Raw genomic sequence first — 23,166 nt, forward strand, 5'->3', positions numbered from 1 at the left:
TTCAATACACTCTCTTTCAAGTACTCTTTCCACTTCATTCTCCATTCTACTCCATTCATCTTCTTTGATATTGATTCAACATTATCTACACTCATATTCCTATTATTCACCGTTAATCAATCAAGAAATCAGTATGATCATTCTATTCAACATTACCTATTTGTATTCACGGGAATCAATTATTACCTCATATTAGGGTCTTCAGATCCTGTGATTTGGACCATTCCAGATAATAGTCTTAATTGGAATGTTATGGATTCGAATGGATAAGGGAAGTGCGGATATTGTGTATTATGAGATGGATCACACTGGATGGAATCATAGTCATTCTAATGATGATTCCATTTTCACAACTTCTCTCCAAGAAACTGGAGTCTGGTCAACAAGAGCATATGAAGGTGAAGGACAAGAATATCAATACTGAGACACTAGAGTGAATCAAACTGATCAAATTCCAGACTTGGGAACTATTATTCTAACATTGTATCTCAGGAATTGGATGTGATGAGGTGTTTTAATGTGTCACTTCATCTGTTGATAAATGATCTCTTCTTCTGTTTGGGATACTATTTCATCTCAGGTGTCCATTATCTCATTGGCTTTGTTTGTCATCATAGATGGTCATTGAACCACTTCGATTGTTTCACATCTAACGCTCTCTCCTTCTTTTTATTACTCATTTCTGGTTTCAACATCTTACAGTTCCCACTAGCCATGTTCCCTGATGTAAGTGATACACAATGAATGATAAATGACAATCGACAGTCAGATAAATGATCTGTTTCTATGAAGCAAATTCACGTCTTCCTTCTGGCTAAAGAGATAGAAGTCCTTTTGAAATAATCTGAGTGAATGGGTGTGACTGTATATCTTGGTGACTTCTACAAGAATGAAGTAGGATTGTACTAATGATTGAACGTCTGGATTCAGAGATTCAGATACGAGGTAGCACTGCATATGTACCTCAAAACTCGTTTCATCATGAATGCGTCACTTCGAGACAATACCCTGCTTGGTAAGGAGTTGATATCAATCTATATGAACATGTACTTGTAGTATGTTGTCTTCTCCCTGATATTGCAATTCTCACCACAGGAGACCATACTGAGGTTGGAGGAATGATGAATCTAAATGGAGATCAGAAGCGCAAATATCATTCGTTCGAGCTATCTATCGGAGTAATATGATAAAATGAGAATTCCTACATAACCTAATTCAGAGTAGAATATTCTGCAACAAACAAATATCATAATTACATGAACACCAAGTACTAGAACAAACAAGGATTACTTATCCAATTTCTTTTTCGCCTCGGATTTCATTCGTTCCTTCTCTTCTGCAATCAGTTTATCCAGTTCTTTATTAAAGTTCTCGATATAGTTCATATCCTCCCGTTCTTCCTGTGATTTCCTTTCTCGCTCTTCCAATGGCAGTTCTTCATCTCCTTTATTCAATACACGTTTCACTTCGGGAATGTAATGCATGATCATACGTTCAACTCCCTGCTTCAGTGTGATACTACTACTCGGACAGTCTTCACAGCTTCCTATCATTCGAACCACGACTTCTCCCGTTTCAGGTAGCCATGCATCAAACAGAATATCTCCTCCGTCTTGAACTACACGAGGACGAATACGCGTGGAATTAAGGAAAGAAAAGAATTACCATAAAAAGTGGATATGTGTCAAGTAACTCCTTTACCAATTTCACAACCTCACAATCAGTTTCCTTGATGCGGTTTGGGTCCTCAGGGATCTCACTAGGCTCATATACGGGAATGGCCTTCTCATCATCAGCAAAGAAGTTGAATGAAGGAAATTCATATAAAAAACCTTTAGGATATTGTCTCCAGCTTCTTCGAAAGAATTGGCTCCACATAGTCCCAAGACACAGAAGGCTACAACTAACTAAAAGATGTAATCTTTACTTTCTTTGCAATTGAGAACGATGTAGGACTCATATTCACTGAATGAATCTCTGGAATTGACAAGATCACTTCTGCCAGAGGAGAGAGACGAGCTTGGGCACGGCTCTTGATTTCCTAGTATTAATTTCTTCAGTGCAATAATACTAACGACTTTCCATATGCTTCAGGAAGAATCACCATTTGAGGGAATGTCTCATACTTGAGAACGTTTGGATTCGGTGTTTTAAAAGACTTTACATTAATAAAACGCTCAAAGATAGCATAGGGAGTCAATCGACTCAAAGGCCTTCAAATAACCTTCAGCATACATTACTACGATACAAAATGAACCGTTTTAGAGAATTTCGAAAACATGAGTAAATGACAATGACTTTTCGTTTGATAGGTGTTTGTGATTCACCCTAAACAGAGTGAAATCAAATGAGAAAATGGATATAGGTGATATGAAGAGTCAATGATTTATAGAGAATTGAAATACAGAGAAAATGTTCTGAAACCGCTCCACTTTGTCCATCCATTTCACCCAGTTTCTGCTGATATACCAGTTCATTTGTCTCAGAATGAAGTACAAGTACGATGATAATCTCTTTGGAACACTGTGGATCTATTTGATAAGAGTGTTACAGATTTCTTGTGGGAATCTGTTAACGAGCATAGTTTCTAATACATTTTTAGTCCTTGTGTTTCTTCTTCTCGTCGCACTACCCGTAAGGCTCATTTCACTGCTCCTTCTCACATTCGTCGTGTGATGATGTCTTCTCCTCTGAGCAAGGCCCTGAAGGACAAGTACAACGTAGATGCAGGTTTATAGACTTATATTTAGGTGAATGCTATTCCTGTTGTTAAGGGAGATAAGGTGAAGGTCACCCGTGGTTCCTTCAAGGGCAAAGAGGGAAAGGTCACTGAAGTCTACAGAAGAAAGTGGGTGATTCACATCGAAGGACTCACTCGCGAGAAGGTAAACGGATCTTCCTGCAAGGTTGGTGTTGATGCCTCTAAGGTTGAGATCACTGAGCTGAAGCTGAACAAGGACCGTCAGAACATCCTTGAGCGCAAGGCTGCTCACAAGGCTGCTGGAAAGTACACTGAGAAGGACGTCAACCTCGATTAAGGGTGTAAGTTCGCATGAAGTGGTATATTTCGTTTTGTTTGTTTCAGTAACATTCGGAATTATCATGTCATCCCAGTTTCTCTTTGATGTTATTTCGAGAATAAAGAGCTATAGTTGTAGAAGACATGATTACTGAAATAGTGACTTATTCTCACTTTCCATAAATCAATAATCGGCTTTAATCTTGTCATACGGATAGAAACGCAACCTCATATCAGTTCCTTTGATCGCAAATAACTCAAATGTCATCGGTACTGAACTTTGTTGCTAATCCTGTCCGCAGCTATGTGTCGTCGTTACTCGTTTCAGCGTTATCTAAATATATTGTTGGTATCAAGGTGAATTGTAAGACTGATTGCAATCTATTAGAATAGCGTTGGGTATTCTGAGCCAAGAACTGAATCTACAGAATGTTGAATTGAACCTTACTTCCATTGAATCAGATCTTGGGCTAAAGCTCCCCTTTGTCATCAAGTCGAGTTTTGCAAAGAGTCTAAAGATCGTCATTCCTTGGACTTCGCTTCTTTCTTTGCCTGTTGGCGTGTATATCGAGAGCTTGAACATCGAGCTAGAAGACAAAGTCAGAATTTGCCTTCGTAATAACATGTAGGAAACGTTTAATAGAGCAGTTGCTATACTAAAAGAATTGTCTGTGTATGTTCTTTCATCTCCATTGATTTTTAGAGCCCCCGAAAAAGATACCGATGATTCGTTCAGTGCAGAGAGCCCTAATACAGAAGATACCTCAAATCGAAATGAGACCACTTCTAAAGGGATGTGGGGAGATCGGTATCTGAAACGTATTCTTGCCAATCTCTCAATTCGCATCGACAATATTATCCTTCGTTACAGTCATGAATACATTCACTGTGTCCTGACAAGCAAAGTACAATTCATTGATAGATTTGATATCTAGTACATTGAGATTATGTCGAGTGGCCCTGAGGATGGATGGGAGTATAACTGGCAGGAACCTCGAGTTGGTACTTGTTACTAGAATCATTTTTAGGGTGTGAAAGGTTCCATTTACAAGAGTATCAATGTCGGAGACTTCTCTATTAGTCTGGATTACTTGCGTAATACGAATCAACAATCAGCTATACAAACTGGAGTGACAGTTGATATGGAGTCAAATCAAGAACGAGTCTTTTATCATCCACTTGTAAACAACCTTACTATTCATATGCGTTGTTTGTTCTCGCTGTGGGAAGGACTACTGAATACATTCATCTCAGGATCCAGTGAAGTATCTACAGATGATAGTGGTTGGAGTATAAGCTGAATAGTTATTTCATACATAGATATTATGAATCTTTTTACGGAACAAGAAGTAGATGAGATCCAAGAATATAGTTTATATCTAACAAAGAAAGAGTCACTAACTGATCATACAATCTCATACTATTTGCATAATAATCAAAGTGTTTATGATATGAGTTACTATACAAATATGATCGATATTCATATTGATGATAAGATTGAGATTTACTTGAATCCATTTCAGTTAAACTCTATTCTGTTATTAGTAAACCATATTCTTGGAGAGGAATCAAAAGAAGTTACAGTGAATGAGGAATTACCTGAATATGAAACTCCTATTCAACAAGAATCCAAATCGATGGTGTATCTTGCTGGAGACATTCAACGTGGTAGGAATAGAGAATGATAGTAAATGAAAGAGACAACTCCTATAACGAAGAAATTCAATGTGAATTCAATTGCATTGAATATTGGAACAATTGTCTTCACTTACTATATGCCTCTTCATCTTCTTCCTTCTTCATATCAACGAACTTCTTCGACTCCATATACAGGAGAAGAGAAAGGAGCTGAACCTTCATCAGGAATTGATATTCATAAGTATGGAGTGGAGTATGAGATCATGATGTTATCTAAGAATTAGCAAGAGTCATTTGAAGAGTGTTGTAGAAGCGACTCTATCAGGAATGGAGTGTGTGGCTAATACATATGATAATCGTTTCTATCGTGTTGATATCTTAGCAAGTCTTCGTTCTGTACCTGATTTCATTTCAGTTCATTCAATAGATGGCTATTAGTCTTGGAGGCAAGCCATTCTTATCATGGAATCTATCGACTACTGAACAGATATCAAAGACTTGCAATCATATCTGTATGTTTGGGAAGCAATCCTTTGTCTCCGATTTCACCGCTCATACTCATTCTCTTCATCATACTCAAGCACTCTTCTTTCGCTTCAAAGCCTATAGTGCTCCTTATCATGATTTTCTAATTGATACTCGTCAGGATCGAGAAGAGGTTCTTCCTGCTGGATGTTTGGAGTTATTCTGTAATTCTCTTCACATCATGAAGGAAAAGACACATCTTCCAATCGTTGCAACGATCATCAAACATATTGTACCTCTTCGTCTCAAATCATCCAGTTCTTCAGAAATCTCACCAACCCCTTCAGCCCCTGTAACAGTAAGTCATAATGACTACTTCCTTCAATGTGGTATCTCCGATTTCTCACTTTCATTCGCCACATCATCTTCTCTTACAAATCCATTCCTTCCTGCTCCATCTCAACAACTCACCATTCAATTAAAGAAGCTCTCTGGTGTCTTCTACAACAATTTTTCTTGTCCTTGTTGTCCTCGAGATGCTGGAGAGTGTGTTACAAGTGTGAATGTAGATGGCTTGTTCCTAATGAATTGCGTTCGTACTTCGCTTGCTCTCTCTCAATTCACATTTCATTTCGTGAATAATACTAATGAACTTTCAGTCAGTACTTTCTGTGATGATATGCGAATTTATCTCGATTCTTCTCTACTGTCAACTATTACTGTTGTCATAAATGAACTTCTCTCATGTTTCTCTCGTTCTTTCATTCAATCCTTCTCTCTTCCTCATTCATATTCCTTCACGTTATCATCATTCTATCTGTACTTACGGCTTCTGAAGGATCAAGGAATAATCACCTCGCAAGTCAACACTCAGGCGAAAGTTCTCTTACATTCGCTTCAACTTTCATCTGATGATACACTGTTAGTTGCCTATCCATCACCAATGACTCGACAAGACTCAATGATGAATGCATTTGAATTGATTGTACACTATGATGGGCACAGATCTTCAGAGAATGTGTTAACATGTGTCTCTTCTATGGTATTGATTGACGTTTACAATCTGTTCAATCTGGTTCAGGATTTGCTGACATTTGGAAAATTATTCAGTGCATTGTCTTCTTCAGAGACTCATATTCCTAAACAAACAGATTCTCATTCTTCTGAATTACCTTCATTCATCGAATTTAACATCAATCTGCGAGAATGTTTGATGAACATGCATACAATGAGTATTGTAACCAATGAATGTGTGATTCTGCTTCATGAATCCATTCGTCTTCGATTCCCTTCAGTGACTATTATGAATAATATGGATCATTCTGACGAATGTTCAGTGGTTATGAAACAATTCATAATAGAAATGGATACAGTTGTTCCTGAACCGTTAATGAATCTATCCGATCTCTGTATCTTATTCAATCTGACTGACTGGACTCTCACACTTTCCTCTTCTGATTTCAAGTGTATGGTAACTCCGAATCGATTGACAAGTCTCTTTGCCCTCTCTTCCTGTTATTCCTCTCTGTGGACTCATTTGAAGAGAGATGTGGCAATTATCACTCATTCTATTGAAGAAGTCGAAGTAATGACTGAGAATACTCTCTTCATAAGAAACAGTGTGGATCGTTCTTCATCTTTCGATTCCTATGGTCTACGTCGACGTCGTAGTTCCGTATCACGAACACTTCAAGGTCAACCTGAACTTCCTGTTATTGTGGAGAAACCAGAGGTAGTTCATGAAGAGACTATGCTGTCAAAGATTCGAGTGAGTTATATTCTGGAGAGAGTAACAGTTGGATTGAATTGTGAAGAGACGGAGAGACCCATTGGACAGTGTCATACGCTTGTTCTAGGTCATTTGAACATGAATATCAACAATAAGGAAGGAGAGATTCTAATCCAAACAGTTCAGATGGATTCAGGTTCTCAGTTGCTACTTCAAAGCAATCGAGAAGCAGTAACAATCCATGTAGGTTGGTCTTCTGAATTGGAAGTTTCTCTTGGGGTGAATGCATTCATGGTGCTGATGCGATTGGAAGTTCTTCATTCGCTTGTACGAGATGCATTATATTGTGTCTCCTTGATTCCATCTCATCCAGCCCAGTCTAAGAACGAAGATTCTCTTCGACTCACAGCTACCTTCTCAATCACAGACTCTATCATTCAAGTCTTCTCTCATGATTCACAGCTTTATCAGTTGAAGCTTGTAATGCTCCAACTTCGATACGATCAACTTCGTATAGGGTCTCAACTGCTGAATCTTCAACTCCAACACCTTTTCCTAGCAGATACGTCAAATCGATTGCTAATTACAGACTGTGGTCTTCAAATTGATCTGGAACGAAGTATCTATCGATCAGGCAATGAAATAACTATCCAAATGGAGGTACCAGATCTTCAAGTAGCTTTCTCTCTTAAGGACATTCAAGCAGGAGTTTCATTATTACAAGAAACATGGGAATTGTTTCATAGTGATTCAGGATCAACCGTTCCTGAATCAGAATCTTCCTTGTCATGTGAATATGTAGTGAAGATGTTGGTACATAGCGTTCATGTCCAGCTATTGGATGCCTCTCATACACTGAACTTTGTATTGGAACGCTTTCATGTCTCATATGATACACAATATGAAGATGTCAGTGCACGATTGCTTTCTATCGCTTCACTCCATTGTGAATTTGATCATCAAGCTTGTCTCAGTATGAATTCGTGTCCTCAAGAGAAGGATGAGATTGTGTGTTTGTGTATCGATCGAGAAGTCCGAGAGAAAGAAGCCCGTATTTGGCATTACTTTTTCCTAGGTGATTTTTATGGTTGTGTGACTCCTTCTCTTCTCCAATTCCTAGTTGTGGATACATATCGTCTTCTTCTTCCTCTAATGCAGCTTTATGGATCCCCATCTCACTCCACACCATCTTCTCCTTCTGCTCTGTCCAACTCGAATCAAAAACATGGTTTCTCACTTGTTACACAGTCTTTGCAATGTCGACTTGCTGTTCCTAATCAAGCTTCCTTCCTCCTTGCTGCTCATGCTCTAAACGGAATGTATACAAGTGCAGTGACTCATCTCGAATTGAAACAATGTCGTATCCTCAGTGATACAGATATAAGTTCTCCTTCTACTCCTTTAGTTTCATCTCAACATCAAATCCTGGAGGAATGTACTCTCACACTGAATGTGGATACAAATGCATCAACTAATCATATCACATTGGATACAGGTGATATTATCCTAACCATGGATGATCGTATGATTACTCAGTCTTCTCTTGTTCTTCATTCCTTCTCTTCCGTTCTCTCTTCGATCCCTTCGTCAACTGATCTTCCTCCATCAGCTCCTTCAAAGCCATTTCGGTTTAACTTCATGAATGAGGAAGAACAACCGAAAGATCTTCCCATCGAATTCCCACTCACTTCTCTCACTCTGGTTGTTCAAGACTCATGGCCAGAGGTTGGTCAATTGGTTGTTGTTCCCGCGATAATCCCTCCAGAGGGACCTACTTCTGAGGATCACGTAACGAACTTCCCTTCTCTCGATTATTATCGGATTATCAGTGGAGGTGTTCCACAGCCACAGTCGTCAGAAGCACTTCGAGAACAACTTCGTCGACAGTACCAGCCCCAAATGAAACGGTCATCCTTCTTCTCCTTCTTGAATTCCACGTCTGAGGAAGCATGCTCACCATGTTGCGTGTCAATGCAGTTCCGATTAGCCCATACAGTGCGTGTATTCTCTGTGATGATTGGCAGTCTCGATACTTTCCGAATCGATTCACTCACACATCCAGGCTTCTCTCTTCTCTTTGGAGACACGTTGGAATTTGACTTGTTGGCATGGTCGGATGTAGATCGTTGTTTCCGTTGTGTCAAGACAATCTGTGTTCCTATTGAATCACTCTCCACTCAGATGACTCGAGATCGTTCTCAATCAGTCACAAGTAGCTATCGTGATGGTGACTATCGAAGTGATTCTGGCATTCCTACCGACACGTCAGGATCTACTGTAAGTGAGGCTCTAGCTGAACGAATCACAGCCTCTACTTCAACAACAGAATTCTTTGAATTAGCAGCTCCTTATAGTTATAGTTCTCGGTATCAGATTCAAGTGCATCTCAATTCATATCGTCCTTCAGTTGTGAAGAAGGTAGGTGGTAGTCACAATGTAATTCGATACACAGCAGAATTAATCCGTTCGACAGTCTCATTTACTTATTTCATATCCTCTCATTTCCTTTGATAGTGATTCCTTCATGAGAACATGAGTGAATGCATGGAACAATACACATCTCTTGCTGTGTCCAGTAATATGGTCTTGATTCGCATGAACCACTGTACATGTACACATTCAAATGAAACAACGGATTGTCTTCAGTGTAGTGCAGTGAAGTCGAAACTTCTCTGTAAGTTCTCTAAGGATTGTGAAGAGATTACTGTTTGCAGCAGTCTGAGTGTGAATGCTGTCAATTTAGTGAGTCTTTTGGTCATGCCAATTATTCCTAAATTCAATGTTTATGGAAGGTAGAATTAGTTGAATGAATGTCACGGATAGTCTAACTCGTTTGCATCGAAATGAATTCTACTTGCCAAATTGTTTGAGTGTGAATGTGAAGACAACAGATATGGAGCTAATTGTGAATACGGATCATTGTCTGTTACTTGCTCACCTTATTGATGCTTACAGTCAGGCATGGCAGCAGCCAGAGAAATCATCCTGCCCATCTGTATGTACCAATGATCGAATTACCTTCCTGAATAATAGCTGTGTCGATCTCTTTATCTCACAGTTGTATACAGACGAGGCAGTATTCCTACCTCGAAATACTTCTCTTCCCTATTCATACAAGTTACCAACAGTCCTTTCAGATGATGCATCCATTCTACGCTTTGCCATGGCATTGACAAAAACTGATACGAATACTGTCATTCCAGGAGCATGGTCGAAAGGAGTTAATATTCATTCATTCTCATTAGATCATCAAGAAACGACTCGACTTTATCTAGAAGCTCATCCAGAAGCACAAGAGAGTCGAACCAAATATGAGATAGTCTATCTTCGAGTTGAGAATCATCTTCTTCAAACCACTGTTACTATCATATCACCCCTTCGCGTTCTCTCTATGTTAACTGTTCCTTTGGAGATCCAACTTCATGATGATAAGGTTATGTCGAGTCCAGTAACTCCTGCTACCACTTCTGTTCACCATTATCTCCATCATAAGTTGCATCCTGAGGATCGACATCAATCCACGCTGTTGTACTCATCATTCCCGTTTTCCATGGTGAATCACTTTGATTACTATGATCGAGATCGTCCTGAAAACCGGAATCAATTGTATATCCGTCTTCGAAATAAAACCGCGGGAATATGGGGTAATTGGTTACGTGTTCCTGATGTGTACTATGGTCAGAATTATCGTTTGTGTCGAATCCACATTCCAGTAGATAGTGAGAACAATTATAACTACTGTTATCTTGTGAACAGATATGATGATGATGAGAAGGTCAATTGTCTGGAACTTCTCCCAGCAGCTATGCTGGTAAATGAAACAGAAGAAGATCTCTTCTATAAGCAATATGTTAGTGAGGGACTGGTGAAACATGTTTCAGAAGATAATACTTCTCAAATCAACTATAATTATCTTCTCAATGATGGTGTGAACACGAATCTTGTCATCAGACCTTATCTGCGTTCCTCAGCTATTTGTTCAAGTCTTCCACTTACCGATAGTAGTATGAACCTGACTGATTACAAATAGATTGTGAATGGACCTTACCTGTCTCAGTTGATGATGAGCTCTGCTTCACAGTTCAGAGACAGATTCTCTATCAGAACCCAGGAAATCATTATCAAGTTCAAGTCTTCACAATTCGACCATTGCTTCTCTTTCTCAATCGATGTGACTGGGTGAGAGATGAATGAAGTGATGAGCAATAGACTCTGGAGATCAATACGATGGTGAAGACAAGTACCGCAGGTTTATTGACTCGACAGACTCATTGTCTTCCGCATTCCATGAATCCAGTGACATTGCCTGTAGCTGGTGTGGACTTTCATGCTGTCTCTGCCATGTCACCTGTATCTCCTCGAAATGAATCGATCAATCGATGTGCAGTAATTTCATGTTCGTTAGCATATGATGACTTAACATGTATCTGGAGTAATGCTGTTCAGGTGTCGTTAGAAGGATCGTCTCTCTTGGAGATAGAGAAGGGAGATCGCATGTTGATTCCCGTGTACAATCCACGAACACGATCCAATGAATCGTTTATTCCTATGAGAGTTAGTCTTCAACGAGAGAAAGGTATAGGAGTCATCGTCTTCACCCCTTCTATCTTACTAAAGAATCAATTAGATCGAGTTTTATGGGTTCAGATAGGAGATTCTGAACAAAAGATTGATCCTAATACTACAAGTCCACTTCATGTCTCAGGAATACTTACTCAAACTGAATGGACAATTGTAGTGAAATGTTCTGAAGAGGAGGAATGGAGTCAGTCAATTCCAGTCAAAGCATCTCAAACCCGTATCACGTTAATCCACTCTGTATTTCATCATACTTCCTTTCATTCCTAGCCTTATCTTCTTCAATGTCTCATCACAGAACCTACTTCATCAGATGAATCTTGGCTTGTAGATTTTGTAGCTCTGAGTCCTCCTCCTTTCGTTCTTGCAAACCACACTTCATTTGACTTGCAGTTGGCAGGTGAAGGTAGCGAGGTGCCTCTTTTACTCCCTCATCAGCAAGTCCCTGCTTATCATTCAATTCATCTTTAGTCGATTGATTTTGATTGGTCAGTTATTACTGAGCTTATTCGTGAACGAAAAGGTAATCATGTGAAGGAAGGTTCTCCTGATGCTTATTGGCTTCGAGTTCCAGCGACTCCTCAAACAGTTCTCTCATCAGAATCTCAATCTGATTGTCGTGTCTGCTTACGAGTTTTGTACCAATCTGAATCTTCCATTCAAACCCAACGAATCTGGTCTCGACCTTTCTGGTTAACAAAAACTGCTTCAAAACGAATAAGTGTGAACATTGAAGGAATACGTCGGAATCTGTATCTCTATGTGTATCGTCTCCACAGTACACATTATCTCGAGATCTTTGATTGTATTCCTTCCTTGGTATTGTCACCTCTTCAATATCGTTCTCTTCAGCTTAAGCATTATAATAGACAGGAGTATTCAACCTACACTAATTCTACTGCTACAGACACTGATCTAGCTTCAGATGGAACACTTAGCTCCATCTCTCTCGACTCTAGTAGCACAGATTTCTCTCTCTACACAACAACCTCTTCCTCTTCCTTGCACAGTACACCAGGTCAACCTCATAGTCATCATTTGTTCAATATTCAGATGTTCTCTGAAGCAGCGCCTCAATCATCTTTGTTTCATTATGACAGTTCTTATGCCAATACTGCCAATCTTCAACTAGTTATCGACATTCCTTCTGTCTCCTTCAGTCTCTATGATGTTGTGTCTGGTTGTTATCAAGAGGTCATTCATTCACTTATTACGGGAATTCGTTGTGTTTTGCAACAAGGAGGATGTGAAATGTTCAGTAATCCTTGATTATCAATCTCAGGTAATAGATGAAATTGTGAAGTCTCTGCCTTTGTTCCGCATTTCGCTTCTGACCTCGTTCTCTCTAGAAGCTCAGAATATCCGAATTGACAGTTACTTGGATCCAGCTAAGCCAGTTCTTCAACTTCCATATGAGGAATCGAAGGAAGTGAATTCAAAGGGTGTGAGGTTGAATGTGGTGATTGATCAAATGAAAGATAAGCGATTCCCAAAGTATGTTTTAAGAGGATAGAATGATTAATTAGTGCCTTATTGTTGTGTGACATAAAAGTCCCCTATTTCTGGATTGATATAACAGATCGTCATTTAATGACACTTCTCCAAACACTCAAATCGTATCTTGCTCTTATCTCGTTATTTACTCATTCTTCTCCTCCTTCATCTCTCTCACCTTATCCAGTGACTCATACTCTATCACCATCTCTCTATCATATTGCGTATTGTCGCATTCATACAATGTATTTCCTTCTCTCTCTCGAATCAGATACTTTCATATCTCTCTGCTTTCAACGTACTCCTCTTCGTCTTCGTCTTCCTCCTTTCCTTCATTATACAGCGTCCATTGATGAGTACATTCGTCATTGTGTGAATGCTCTCATTCCATCGTTCCTCTTACAATCCCCTGTCTTTGTAGGAGCTCTTGACCTTATCGGAAACCCTGGCAATCTCGTTGTTTCTCTATATCACAGTCTCACAGGAATCATTCTCAATCCAATTCATTCTTTGCGTAATGGTGAGGGTCTCCTAGCATGTTTGGAGAGTTTCACGACGTCTTCATTGTCATTCCTCCAGACTCTCGTTAGTAGCATTCTCTCTAGCATAAGTAGTGTCAGTGCAAATCTCAGTCGAAACTTCCGCAAACTGACTGGAGATGAAGATGGTAGGAATTGACTCGTTGTCTGATCCAAAGCAATCAGTATCACATCGTGGTTGTCTTCAGGCTTTGGTGTTTTGTCATCTGCTACTCAATCACTGGGTCGAACCACTGCAGCTGAGGCTCCTCTTCAACTCCTGCGTTTATCTCGTAGTAACCGGAGTTCGGCATATTTGCCTCTTTTGTATCGATGGAAGCTGATTGACAGCGGAGAAGAATTACGTGTGAAGACCAATGTTAGTGTAGTTGTGTTGAATATCAGCAATGGATATGTGAATCTATCAGATCCGAAGAGCATGTTGATGTTAGTGTCAGATGTATTAGTTAGTTCGGTTTATGATTCATAGAAATGTTGTTATCTTTATAATACTCACAATGATCCCAATGGAAACGAGTTGTTTTCGATCTCCTACAGAATTCCAATGTCCAATGTATTTTCGATGATTTGATCTTAGTATGTAGATTGAGGTCAGTGAGTTAGCAGAGGACAAGAATACTGTGTTCTTGTTGTATCGAGTGAATCGGAGTGTAGAAGCATCGTCGCTATCTTACAGTAGTGGAATAAAGAGTGAGAATATGTTCGTATTTGACGTTCTGTTGACCTGTAGAGTGGATATGGTGATTTCGTCTCTGAGTGGTGAGTACCCTGTAATAGATGCCTTTTTGAGAGAGAACTCGGCACGTTTAGTGGAGTTGTGTCAAAGTGGATGGATGTTGCGTCTAATTGAAGTCTCCTGCAAGGAGCAATCCATGGGAAAGTCAATAGTGAATGTAATTCATTTTCAGTAGTTTGTTTGTTTCTGAGAAATGTCGCTAACTCTGAGACGATGGCTGAATTCCCGTGATTGCCGAACCGACTTTTGTGGAGAATTGAATCGACGGATTATTCAGAATTGTAGTAATAACATGGTATGGTTGAATTGGAATGAATGGTTGGTTATGTTCTAATCCGTTGTGTAGGCTCTTGTTAACCAGGGAGAGTTCCAGCACATTCTCCGTGTGCTCAACACTAACATCGATGGAAAGCAGAAGATTGTCTACGCTCTGACCTCTATCAAGGGTATTGGTCGTCGTTTTGCCACTGCTGTGTGCAAGAAGGCTGAAGTCGATATTCGCAAGCGGTACTTGGTATTTCTTTATGAAGTGATTGTTTAGTGCTGGAGAACTGAGCAACGATGAGATTGACAGACTGATTGCTGTTATCTCGAGCCCTCTGCAGTACAACATTCCTGAATGGTTCTTGAACAGACAGAAGGATGTTGAGACTGGAAAGTACAAGCAGATCGTTGCTAACAACCTCCAGGCCAATCTCCGTGAGGATCTGAACCGTCTGAAGAAGATGCGGTAGGAGAAGATGTGATAGAGTAATGAATAGTGCCAACCGTGGTCTTCGTCACTATTGGAACTTGAAGGTCCGTGGTCAGCACACCAAGACCACTGGTCGTTTCGGAAAGTCTGTGGGTGTCTCTGCTAAGAAGTAAAGGATGTCTGGGGTGAGAGTGTTATTACTTGCCTTTTGGCATGTTTTTTGTATCTCTAACAAGTACTTGGAAACAAGTATGGTCTAGAAGAACTTTTCTGGATACGAAATACTCACATTAATCATTCACTAGAAATGAGTCGTTCTTACGAGGACCATAATCACCGTGTCTCTTCGTTTCATCATAGTTCACATCATAGCCGAGAAAGGGATTCCCAATCTGAAGTACTTCATGTAAATTATATCTAAACATGTAGAGGTCACACAGCAAATCCAGGACAAAAGAAAAGCATTCGGATTCGCGTAGGAAATGAAAATAAAGTTGATGTCCAGGGATTTGTTCGTTACGAACTTACAAAAACTACTCTCCTCCATTTGTAACTATAGAATCGATTAAAGTGAAAGAAATGGTTATCTGTTACGATTAGGAGCTGTCAAATGAGGTTCATCAATTAAGGAAAGATTTAAAAGCATGGAGGCAAGCAAGAAAAGAAGAAATGGAAGAAAAAAAGATCAAACCTGCTCCTTTCGTCATTCCTATGCATCGAATGTATACATTATCACCAGAAAAGCGGATATTGTGCGTATCCTATCGAAACAGCCGAAAGGTGAATGCTGCCATTGACAAAGCTATGAGGCAAAAACATACATCAAAAGAAGAGCAAAAGCTGTCTAAGAGTGAAGAAAAGCATCACTCGGATGTGGAGAGTCAATCAGCTGGTCCTTAGTGTGTTTGTTTCTCAGACAACAAAGAAATCAACAGGCATATTTTTCAGTCCACTCTGCAGCAGTCTTCTCGAAAGCCTCACGGTTGTTGCGGACTTCATCACCAATATCAGGGTCCAAAGCCATTTCGCAACTAGCGTAGTTCTAATAATCACACGAAAGTAACATCCATACTTGAAGCATCTCATATACAGTATTCAGGACAGTGGTCAGATTACTTACAGCCTTCCAGTTGGCTGCAATAGCCTCGTTACAGAATTTACCTTCATCCTTGTCAACAAGGGGATGATAAATCTTTGTGACAAATCGCACCTACATATGAATTAGATCCCTTCTAAGGATTACAGTAGGAGCAACAAGAGGGTAGTTGTTAGGAACTGAAATCTCCAAATGGAAAGCTCCTCCATCATAAGGAGATTCTTCGGGTCCTAGCATGGTTGCGTCCACGATATTTGTTCCATCGCGAAGCTAGAAGTAAAATCGCCCAGTCTTCCTTACTGTCAGAGTAGCAAAATCGAGAGGATCCTTCTCAAGTTTCTTTAGCTCTTTAGTCACTTTATTCATTTGTATTTTAACGGAAATATGGATATTCAACCATAACATCAGAAAACCGCGGTTTCATGATTCACATTCGATAGAAGGCAACAAAACCAATACTCTGTGTGTTGGATGTTTGGACGATTTTTGGCAAGATTCCAGAGAAGGAAAGGATGGGAGGAGAGTATTCTAGATTCTTGTCGTATCCTCGTTAGACTACTTTAGAAGTGTGTATTTATCCCGCCTGATCATGAATCGATATGTATCGCAAACACTGTTTACCAGACTGTCATGCATCACATGCTTTTGTCATTGTGAAAGTGGTAATGGACACATGGAACAATGTATAGACACCATTATATTTGGAGATCAGATGGGATCAATCATTCTTGTTAGTGAGGGGATTCAATCAGAAGAAGTGAGTTTATCCTTTCTTCCGATAGATGAGTTTGAATTTGGAATCATTCTTTATATCTAGTCTTTTGTATGTTGATGATCATAGTTTTGTGGCGATAATCTCCACAAATGAAGTGAAACTAGTTTCTTTTGTGATCAGGAACTTAAGAATTGTCACCAAAGTGGATTCAATTCCTTTGGTGGATCTAATGGCTGGTTGTATTTCTCAGAAGGGACATTTTTGTATGGAGCCAACCTCAAGCAACTTGTTTTATATTACATCATCAAATCATATTGCCTATAAACGGATTGGCGACAACCATATAGAAGAACTCTCGTATATTTCAGATGTGTGGCGAATTGTGAAATTCTCTCCAGAGGCATTGATATTTGTGGATTCGAGTCGGTCATGTCTCCACTACCTTCATATCCAACAGCAAGTGGATCAAGAGCTGATTCATCTAGTACTGTTTGTAGATTTGTATTCCTGTAGAGTGTACCGATTGATGATGTTCAGGTTACAGAGGACAATGAATACATTGTTCTTGTTTCCATTACTGCTGGTCAGATTATTCTTCTTCCGCTCTTAACTCCCACAGTGTATTATGTCATTTCTTCATCGTATATCAATATGAGTGTATTTCCATGTTATGTCAAGGCAATCGACTCTTTCTTGTTTGCAGGAACGAACTCAGGAGAGTTGCTAGTTGTGAACTGTGTGAATCTGTATCCTCCGATGAAAACTGTTCCATTCTGCCATGAGGATCATCGAATCCGATTAGATTGTGATGTATTATCAGGTATTTATTGTCCAGATGCTTTTCATTTAATCCTTTGTGATCAATCAAGTAGAGTTATTCAGCTCTCACTCTTTTAAAGTATTTTTTACAAACACTTCATTAAACGCATACAACATGATTACCTCCATATCCACCCTGATTTGGGGGTTGCTGTCCATGAAATCCTTGGACATTCCGTGCTCCAGTAGCCTGCTGTCCACCTGCTCCATATCCCATATGCGCTGCACCCGCTTGCTGAGGAGTTCCTCGTGAGTACATCATCATAGGCGTGGGAGGATTACTCCGCTGTCGATTCATGTCACTAGGATACCCAGGAACTCCCTACATATCACAATCATCCATAAAACTCACTTCTCCTGGAACTCCTTCTTTCCGCACGCCCATAGTCTGTTGGAATACCTTCGGATTCTTCTGCTGTTTCAGCAAACTCAGATTCTGTTGTAGCAAACGCACATTACTGCGCACTAACTGTGGTACAGAGTGATAGAATGAATGTGGAGCAATCGCAGGTTGAATTCGACGCAGTCTCCGTTCCACAGAAGGAGGTAACTTCTGACGTTTCAGATTCATTGACTCCTCTGCTGGGAGAGGCTCTACAAGACGTTTTCGATTCTCTATGGGCTGTGGGATCTCTTCTACTAATCGGAGATATGGGTACTTCACACGAACAGGTGCAGATTCTGGTAACTTCACTTCTGGCTCTGGTTCTATTGGTGTGGGTGTCTTCAGGAATTCTACCAGCTCTGTATTCATTGGAAGAACCAGAGTTTCTTCTGCACTCAGATCCTTCAATTCATTCTTCACCTCCACGACCGCTGGTGATTCCGTCATGAGAGTGAATCCAGTTGGATCGTCAGTCTCTTCTGTCTCATGCATTAGTGGCTCTATCTGCGTTCCAAAGAGTTGCGAGGAGTTACTCACAACAGAATCCACTTCAATCTTGGTTTCAATCGGTTCGGTGTGACTCTGAACCTGTCTACGAAGATCCTCTTGAATTCGTGCAGCTGCGGAGAGAACTTGTTCATATGGCACTACAATCGATTGTTGAGGATTCCGATTTGGTTGGAGGAGATGCTGGAATTTCGACTCATCATCAATTGTGATCCGGACTAGAGGCAGATTTGCGATGGCCTGTCGGCGCAACTCAATGTAGTTGGGAGGATGCTGAAGTGGAATAGGTCTCACTGTTACACGGCCTGACTGAGACTTTGTTTCCACCAGACTTGCAGCAGAGTTGGATTGAGATTGTGATGTTCGACCTGTTGAGTTCCGTCGAAGGTCCTTCGTGTGAGGAGGCTGTGGATGATCAGGACGCATCAATCGTTGAAGCCTCTTACTTCGATCAGCTTCCTCTGCTGCAAAGAAGGCATCACGCTCTTTCAGCTTGGCTACTGATGATTCAGAAAGTCCAGGACATTGCTGGAGAGCTGAAGTCACAGTACGATTCTTTACTGTCCTAAATAGGTCAGCGAATGGACCTGTACTTTCCTCTTCCATTGTAGGACTTGTGGACGTGTGAGAGACCGATTCTGCTGGTTCCTTTGCAAATATATTCACTGTTGCAGAGAGAACACGATATGGAATAAATAGATACTTGGCTTCCGCGGGAATAGCTCCACTAACAGGAGTATTACTGCGTTGCAAGAAAGACCATCGTTGGGAACAATGAGCACGTTGTCTGGAACGATGATTTAGTTGCTCCTGAAGGAATACCCAACAGATAAACAACCAGGATGGTCCAAATTGCATGACAAGTGTCATGAGCATTTCATCCTCCTTCTTTGACCATACTAAGGAACGTTGCATTCGATGATGAAGATACGTACCAATACTGCCTGGAGCTGTTCGTTCCTCTGTATCACCTCCTTCTCGCTGTCTCTTTCGGTTTCGTTTCGATTTGGTCGTATCAGTAACATCAGAAGACTTACTAATCGAGAAACTCAGAGAAAACGAAGGACGAGGAGCAAATCTTTCAGGTACAACCGTAAATCGACTGTCTTTAGGAGGCAACAGAGCATACAGTATACTGTCCATCACATAACCCTCATTCTTGTTGTAAATGTCAACAGTAGCTGCTTCCCACGCCTTCAACGAGCGTTCTACTCCAGTAAACGAATCTTCTTCCATCAGATCAGAATCATCTTGTAAAGAGAATCCTCCCAGTACCACTGGACCTGTTTCTGTCTTGTCACCATTATGGAGGTTCCATGTCGAGATGTGGTTCCAGGATGGAGTAGAGGGATACTTCACAAGCTGCTCTGAAGCAGTTGTCTCCACTGGATACACGGGGAATTCGAACTTTGGAATCAGTGTAGGAGGAGTGAGAATGACTTCAGGAGCTGGAGTATCCATGACCTCCACAGCTTGCGACTGATAGGGAATTTTCTTCTCCAAAGCAATGCAATAGGAAAGCAGAGGCAGATCACGCAATCGTGCTTGTAATTGGAGTGCAGTTTCTACTGTATGGAATGAATCAGGGATTAATGCTTCATCCTCAATAAAACGAGGTGAATAGGAAAGACATGGGAAAGCTTCATTGAAGAATATTACTAATACCTACTTTCATTGGAAGGGAATAAAAAGTCACGATTTTGGTGATATTCTTCCATAGAGTTCCATTCCTTTTCATCAAGAATCTCACACACAAGTTGCTTCTTCTCTCGTTTTCTCAATCCATTCAATACTTTGAGGCAAGCTTCCAGCTTCTCAGTACGTGTATCTGATCGTGGTAACCGCAGTTGAAGTCGAGACTCCGTTTCAGAGAAGATTTCAATGATATGAGCATGATGATTGATGGGTGCAGAGAGAGAGAGAAGGAGATTATGATAGAGTGTTTGAGAAGTCGGTGTTATGGGCTTTTCAGACACAATGATTCGAGATACAATAGGGATTGATGACAGAGGCAGCAATGAGGAAGGTTGGAGGAAGGAAGGGAGACACACGATTCCTATAGTAGCTGGAGACGCTGCATTAAAACAACCCACTTCCTTCGGTGCTAAGAAAGTCTGTGGTGAGGTAGCACCAGGAATAGCATGAAGTTCAATCACAGATAGTCCTTCTTTGTGGAGATATCGTGAGATGGAGTGTGTAAGAGCTTCACTATCTGTAATCACGATCTGTTTTGCATTCTCACGCCGACCTACAGCGATCTCATCGAGAATAGCAATCAGACGACTACTTCGAATGATTGGTAATGAAGACGAAGAGGACGATGGACGAACATATGATGAAAGTGCAGAAATCGCCTCTGTTTCGGTCAATTGTTGAGATCGACTCAACCATTTGTATCGATAGTCAGATCCAGTCAGTTGTGGTTGAGATACTTGAACAGGAGGAGTACAGAGATCTGTGACCAGAGGTGTAATGTCCAAAGAACAGTACCACTATGAATCAAATCAGGATTCTAGAAGAACCTCATCTGATATAGAAGAAGAACGCAGAGTAATTGGTACATTTGGAATAATGAACTCTTTGTACGAACGAGGGAGGTCTGCGGGATCTCCAAGAAGTGCTTGCACTTCTCGTTTCCGAAGAGGTTGTGTGTTGTATGAGAGAACACTGAATACCGAAGATAGAATACACTCATAAGGAGATGGAATGGAAGGAGCCCAAAGCCAACGAGGCCAATCTATTCTACTGATAACTTATGAAATGAAATGAAACTGGATAGGAGGGAGAATGCAAGGAGAAGATAGAGGAATGGTCATTCGATCGATCTGACGTGTGACTAAATAGAAAGAGTGAAGAAGATCTGATGGAGAAGGATCTGATTGTGCTGTCAGTCTATCTAAGAGATCGTTACGTAGTTGTTCCTGAATAGGAGAGAGATGAATGACTTGAGTCGTGATTGTTACTGATGTATCTTTGGAACGTGAATATGATTCGCTGAAGTGATAAGGAAGAGACTGAAGGGAAGAGTTTTCTGAAGTTTGAATTACCAGAACTTGAGTATTAGATGCAATGAAGGGAGAGATGGGAGCAGTCACATGTACACACATGAACACTGTTAGTTGAACAGAGAGTGTGAAGTCTTTCAATGATGATGGCGATAAGACAAGAAGATCTCGCGTCCGTAGTGAACTTGGAGGTGACAAGTGAAGACGGAAATGTGGAAACAGATACTGGAGAATTGACGTAACTGCAGGGATAAAGGCATCTTCGCAGAGAATCATTCCCACTCCTTTATAGCAACGATTTAAGACAGGACACATCGCTAGGAAAACTGGTTCTACAGACCCTTCAGCACAATGAACAACAACGGGAAGTCTCTGTAGAACACACTGTTGGATGTACTGATTCATTCCTTCTCTATCAGTCCTCTCAACAAGTTTCTTCACAACCTCCTCAGACACTTGAAGCTCCTCCTTCTCCTCTCCAATATACTCTGAACGCATTAGCTTCTTGTTAAGTGTAATCTCGATTCGACGATCATCTTCCAACTCTTTCTCCGGTTCCACAGTTGAAACTGGAACCGAACCTGCTAACTCTTCATTGGCTGCATGCACCTTGCTCCAGAAATCTTGAACCATCCCAGCGAGCATATGACCAATACGACGCTTTTGTTGCTCCTCTGAATTCATATCAGCACTAGGAGCAACGTTTCCATCGCTTCCACAACTATCATTCTCATGAATCTGTTGATGAGGATAGATGTACTTATAGAAAAATGATTGCGCCTCATGTGCTAGAATATAGGCAACATGGATTTTCCACCTCCGCTCTTCTATGAAGTCATTGGACACTAACCGCATTTCTTCAAGCATATAATCATATTGACACTTTCGGCGAATAGGATCGGGGGTTAATGGAAAGGCAGACATAGAATCATCCCGAAGATCACTCAGTTCGCCGTATAACTTCTTTCGTTTGAATTTTAACTTTGAAATGTAACTGTTGAGACTCCGAGAATAATTGATTCGGATGATGGAGGATGGGAGATGGCGATAGGAAGGGGTTTGGGATACTTTGTGTGGAGCAGCTTGCTGTGGTGGTGGTACAGTCGTTTGAACCCTTTCTTTATTCCCTCCAAGACGAATACTAATAGTGAGCGGACGGCTCCCCTGAGAAACCACCAAATTACGACTCTTATCGGAAACGGAATTATTCTAAGCAATAAGGGAAGAAAGCTATCATTCACCCGAACCTTGAAACGGGAAAGAGCTTCCGATGCATATTCCTTGTAGATCTCTCTATCGTTCTCCTTTTCAAATCGTTCACATAGACTAATCTATCACCACCCGCATAATACATAGGTACTCAAGAAATCGACTCACTTCTTGGTTATCGGATAACCGCTTTGGAATCGGAGCCGTTTCAATCTCCATTCAACTTAGAGACTCTAGATCCAGGCAGATAACAATACAATACAGTGATTACCTAGTTACGGCTCATATCAAGGCTGTCTGTACAGTGATCCTATTCAAATTAACTCGCGATTTCCTTAATATTTGATTGTATTTTATTGGTCATGGTGTTCTATATGGAAGAGATGCTAGATACAAAAAGCAGTGAATCGGGAGAATGACTATCCAAAGAGATATCCCCTCTCCGCCAACTCTGTTCAAGAACCGTTCTTTTCGTATTACCTTTTCTTGTCCTTTTCTCCACACAAAGCCACTCTGTGGTCCTTCTTTTCAACAGTAA

General features: G+C 40.6%; 8 protein-coding genes across 8 annotated transcripts; 3 read left to right on the plus strand and 5 right to left on the minus strand.

Annotated features, from left to right (window-relative positions):
• Positions 1-1,086: 1,086 nt before the first annotated feature.
• JH06_5186 (hypothetical protein) lies at positions 1,087-1,484 on the minus strand (the record flags this gene model as incomplete). Its single annotated transcript, XM_014671311.1, has 3 exons — positions 1,087-1,170; positions 1,206-1,230; positions 1,291-1,484. 3 exons carry the CDS (start codon positions 1,482-1,484, stop codon positions 1,087-1,089), a joined length of 303 nt encoding a protein of 100 aa, XP_014526797.1.
• A 350-nt stretch (positions 1,485-1,834) lies between these two features.
• On the minus strand, positions 1,835-2,281 carry JH06_5187 (hypothetical protein; the record flags this gene model as incomplete). Its single annotated transcript, XM_014671312.1, has 4 exons — positions 1,835-1,897; positions 1,928-2,041; positions 2,072-2,213; positions 2,244-2,281. 4 exons carry the CDS (start codon positions 2,279-2,281, stop codon positions 1,835-1,837), a joined length of 357 nt encoding a protein of 118 aa, XP_014526798.1.
• Positions 2,282-2,678: 397 nt separating this feature from the next.
• Positions 2,679-3,038, plus strand: JH06_5188 (60S ribosomal protein L26; the record flags this gene model as incomplete). The annotated part of the gene is made up of 2 exons (XM_014671313.1): positions 2,679-2,720; positions 2,751-3,038. 2 exons carry the CDS (start codon positions 2,679-2,681, stop codon positions 3,036-3,038), a joined length of 330 nt encoding a protein of 109 aa, XP_014526799.1.
• A 242-nt stretch (positions 3,039-3,280) lies between these two features.
• Positions 3,281-3,954, plus strand: JH06_4071 (hypothetical protein; the record flags this gene model as incomplete). Its single annotated transcript, XM_014671314.1, has 3 exons — positions 3,281-3,368; positions 3,413-3,644; positions 3,723-3,954. 3 exons carry the CDS (start codon positions 3,281-3,283, stop codon positions 3,952-3,954), a joined length of 552 nt encoding a protein of 183 aa, XP_014526800.1.
• A 9,505-nt stretch (positions 3,955-13,459) lies between these two features.
• JH06_4072 (hypothetical protein) lies at positions 13,460-14,373 on the plus strand (the record flags this gene model as incomplete). Its single annotated transcript, XM_014671315.1, is given in 5 exon segments — positions 13,460-13,512; positions 13,529-13,590; positions 13,621-13,901; positions 13,932-14,015; positions 14,047-14,373. 5 exon segments carry the CDS (start codon positions 13,460-13,462, stop codon positions 14,371-14,373), a joined length of 807 nt encoding a protein of 268 aa, XP_014526801.1.
• A 1,447-nt stretch (positions 14,374-15,820) lies between these two features.
• Positions 15,821-16,354, minus strand: JH06_4488 (ubiquitin-conjugating enzyme; the record flags this gene model as incomplete). Its single annotated transcript, XM_014671316.1, has 4 exons — positions 15,821-15,934; positions 15,965-16,102; positions 16,136-16,258; positions 16,289-16,354. The coding sequence occupies 4 exons, from the start codon at positions 16,352-16,354 to the stop codon at positions 15,821-15,823; spliced, it is 441 nt and encodes a 146-aa protein (XP_014526802.1).
• A 1,268-nt stretch (positions 16,355-17,622) lies between these two features.
• JH06_4489 (hypothetical protein) lies at positions 17,623-20,152 on the minus strand (the record flags this gene model as incomplete). The annotated part of the gene is made up of 3 exons (XM_014671317.1): positions 17,623-17,844; positions 17,875-20,079; positions 20,111-20,152. 3 exons carry the CDS (start codon positions 20,150-20,152, stop codon positions 17,623-17,625), a joined length of 2,469 nt encoding a protein of 822 aa, XP_014526803.1.
• Positions 20,153-21,167: 1,015 nt separating this feature from the next.
• Positions 21,168-22,343, minus strand: JH06_4490 (hypothetical protein; the record flags this gene model as incomplete). The annotated part of the gene is made up of 1 exon (XM_014671318.1): positions 21,168-22,343. The coding sequence occupies one exon, from the start codon at positions 22,341-22,343 to the stop codon at positions 21,168-21,170; it is 1,176 nt and encodes a 391-aa protein (XP_014526804.1).
• Between the last annotated feature and the right edge of the window lie 823 nt (positions 22,344-23,166).

The sequence above is a fragment of the Blastocystis sp. subtype 4 genome, assembly GCF_000743755.1.
Source record: "Blastocystis sp. subtype 4 strain WR1 chromosome Unknown seqid_0173, whole genome shotgun sequence".
NCBI lineage: Eukaryota > Bigyra > Opalinata > Blastocystidae > Blastocystis > Blastocystis sp. subtype 4.